This window comes from Bos mutus, chromosome 23 (assembly GCF_027580195.1).
Source record: "Bos mutus isolate GX-2022 chromosome 23, NWIPB_WYAK_1.1, whole genome shotgun sequence".
NCBI lineage: Eukaryota > Metazoa > Chordata > Mammalia > Artiodactyla > Bovidae > Bos > Bos mutus.
Genome location: NC_091639.1, coordinates 27,563,289 through 27,566,677, shown reverse-complemented (window position 1 = coordinate 27,566,677; position 3,389 = coordinate 27,563,289). Strand labels below are relative to the sequence as shown.

Below are 3,389 nucleotides of genomic sequence, written 5' to 3'. Positions count from 1 at the left end.
GGTAAAAAATCTGCCTGCAATATGGGAGACGTGGGTTCGATCCCTGGGTTGGGAAGATCCCCTGAAGGCGGGCACAGCAACCCACTCAAGTATTCTTGCCTAGAGAATGCCCATGGACAGGGAGGCCTGGCAAGCTAAAGTCCATAGAGTTGCAAAGAGTCGGACATGACTGAGTGACTAAGCACAGCACAGCACAGCATGCCTCTATCAAACCTTTTAGAGAAAATAAGATAGATCCTACCTCATTCCATTGAACACCTAATTAACATCTATGAAGGAAGATAACAATATTGGTTTAGTTATTTATTACAGAGCTTCTAATTGCATTCCGACATCTCTCTGCACTGGGGGCACACATGATTCCTTTGAGTTCAGTTCAGTTCTGTCGCTCAGTCGTGTCCTACTCCTTTGGTCAGAGGTAAATCTTCCTTTTCAAGATCAATCGTCCTCGAATGCCCTCTCAATGCAGCAAATCTTACTTGGTGACAAACATAGCTCAATTTGCTTTTCATACCTAGCACAGCGTTTCTTACATTGACCATACAATTTTGAGCATCGTTCAGGATCCACCAAGGCTAGAATAAAAGAAGAGTAATTGAAATTACTGATTTTTTAATTTAAGGATGTACTATTTGTGATTATAAAAAGCCCTATGTGTACACTGTAACAAATTTACAAAATGCCAAAAAATAAAAAGACACTAAAATATTATATATCTCCATTATACATGTAAAATTGAAATATTCTGAATTAATACATGATTAGATTGCATGACATATATTGGTCTTCAACAAGATTCAAAAGTTTTAGAGCTACATAATATTCCCTTGAAATTATATATAAGATAATTTATCAATTTTTCAGCTACATAACATTTAGAACTTTATGAGGTTATTTTTTAAATTTATTTTTAATTGGAAGATAGTTGTTTTACAATATTTGCTGACTTCTGCCATACAACCATGTCAGGTTATTATAAACAAATTCATATTACATATCTTAATCTTTGCATAATATATGTTTAGGATAATGGTGAAAGAGTTTGATTCTAGAGTTTTTAGTTTATATATTGCCACCAACAGTGTATGTAAATTTTACATCCCCCCCAAAATGGCATCCACTGCAACTTTAATTTATATGCCTTTGGTTATTTGTTTTGTACAATTTTTCTTGCTTTTTCTTTATTTTACTGCTTATATACTTTGCTTATTATATTATTGGTATAATTTTTATTGTTAATGAAAGAAGAGCTGGCTGCACTTGAGTACCTTCTTGTACTCCTTATCCTCTACTGCTTCCTCGTCTTTTTTCTTTCTACTTCTATTCCTCTTCTTTCATTTCTTGAAATATTGCAATGCAGTCTTCAGTGTGATAAATACTTTGCTTACACTGTTTCTTTTAATCTTTTCAAAACCTTATGAAATTAAATTACCATCCGTTTTACAGTTAAGAAAACTAAAGCTTTTACCACAGCTACAAAGGAGCTCCAGGTCCTTAATGGAAAACCTGGCCCATTTAATGGCAAGCTCACTATACAAACTATTATAGTATGCCATGTTCACTATCCCTATAGATTATTTTATGCTTGCACTTCCCCTAAAATACTGGCCATTCCTTCATGTTTTAATCAACATCAGTATTGATTTCATCATTTCACAACTCGTCTCTCCAGCATGGTATCACTCTGGAGCAAACACTCATCTGACATCCTCACAAAGTATTCACTTAGATTAGACACTTTTTATTGCTTCTTTTTTTACTTTAAGGTTTTATCAATAGTCAAACCACACCATTCTGCAAGTGATATGTACTACTTGATGAACTCTTTCCAAGCCACTCACTTTGATATCTTGAATTGCCTTTCCTGTTTTTTTTAATTTGTTTTTATTTATTGATTGATCTATGAAAGGCCAAACATAGAGCATTCTGTCCATTTCAGCTGGCATTTCATAACAAGAACAAAGTTTTATGTCAGGTATTTTACCTTTTCTACAATTGCTATTGATTCTGCTGTATTTCCTTTGCTTTTTGTTAAGGACATTAAAAACCCACTTAAATTCTCTAAGTGGCAATGTGCACAAGCTATTGAGTAGGGAGTTAGTAATAAAATCCAGATTTTCTAAGTTTGAATTCAGTTCTATTTCTAAATACATGCTGCACCTTTTGAAATTCCAGCTCTCTAGTGCCAAATTAACACACTTTGGGGCACATATTTGTATCTCCCTTGTTAGAGTCTGGATTACCTCAGTGGCAACACATATTAAAAAGAGCATGTAATCATCCCTGGAGCTACATATTTTGATGATTCACTTTTAACTGATTCTAAAACCACTGTTGTATTCCTTTACTAATGCATTAACTAATTCAACTAAGATTTTTAAGGTCCTATTTCTTTACCTGCCTTTTTATTCTCATTGCACCTCATTGCCCAGCATACTTTGAGACTATATCCTGGATCATTTTATAGAGTTTGTTATTGGTATCCCAAGAGATATATACCTATTCTTAGTCTATTCATCTTCCCTGGGGTTCAATTTATTGTGAAGTCTTCATTGATAGAAGATTAAATAAATTATTATATTCTTAATAACTTGAATATCAAAACAAATAAACACTCCAAGAAGAAAAAAATCTCACCTTAATCAGCTTATTTTATTTGCATTTTGATTTTCAAATTGAAATAAAGTATTGGTATAGCACTATTCTAAAATAGAAAACTGAGTTTCAATATCATCAAGAGACTTTTTTTTCAAGAGATTTTTTAATCGAAAGATTTTATTAGAAACCTACACTTTCTAATTTATAATTGAATACTTCTATTTTTAGCCTGGCGCAATAACAACAACCATATGATACATACAATCACACCAGAAGCATCTATTACCTGGTAGAACGAAGGTCGCATAACACAGAAAATGAAAAAGATAATAAAAGATCTTCATTTTGTAGAAAGAAGCTACTGAAAGATTTGCTAACAACTAAAACACTTTCTAGAAAGCCAAGAGACATTTACTATTTATAGTTTTCTAGTGGAAGAAAGGCTCTCTTCTTCCGGAAATTGTTTTAATTTTGTGTTCTTATCTCTGCTCCACTGACTAGAGTTGTGGGCAGAATTGAAAACATTTGATATTAATCAGTCTTTAGGGAAGAATCTGTATGTAGAAGATAGTTGTAACATGACATTCTTGTAACCGATGGCGATCAATTAAATATCAAAACAAAGGATCATGCATGGAGTGGGCTTGAGATAAATATTTACCACTTTAGATGTAAAACAAATGAGCACTACTGTCAGTTAAACTTCTGATTATTTTTCAAAATATATTCCAATTACTAACCTGGTATGAAAATTCATCAATATGTTCATATATCCAAAATTCTACCTTATA

The 3,389-nt window shown here is 32.8% G+C and overlaps 1 protein-coding gene across 1 annotated transcript; it reads right to left on the bottom strand.

Annotated features, from left to right (window-relative positions):
- Window positions 1-438: 438 nt before the first annotated feature.
- DEFB114 (defensin beta 114) lies at window positions 439-2,942 on the bottom strand. Its single transcript, XM_070361299.1, has 2 exons — window positions 2,876-2,942; window positions 439-575 (listed from the first exon to the last, which is right to left on the bottom strand). The coding sequence occupies exons 1-2, from the start codon at window positions 2,940-2,942 to the stop codon at window positions 439-441; spliced, it is 204 nt and encodes a 67-aa protein (XP_070217400.1).
- Between the last annotated feature and the right edge of the window lie 447 nt (window positions 2,943-3,389).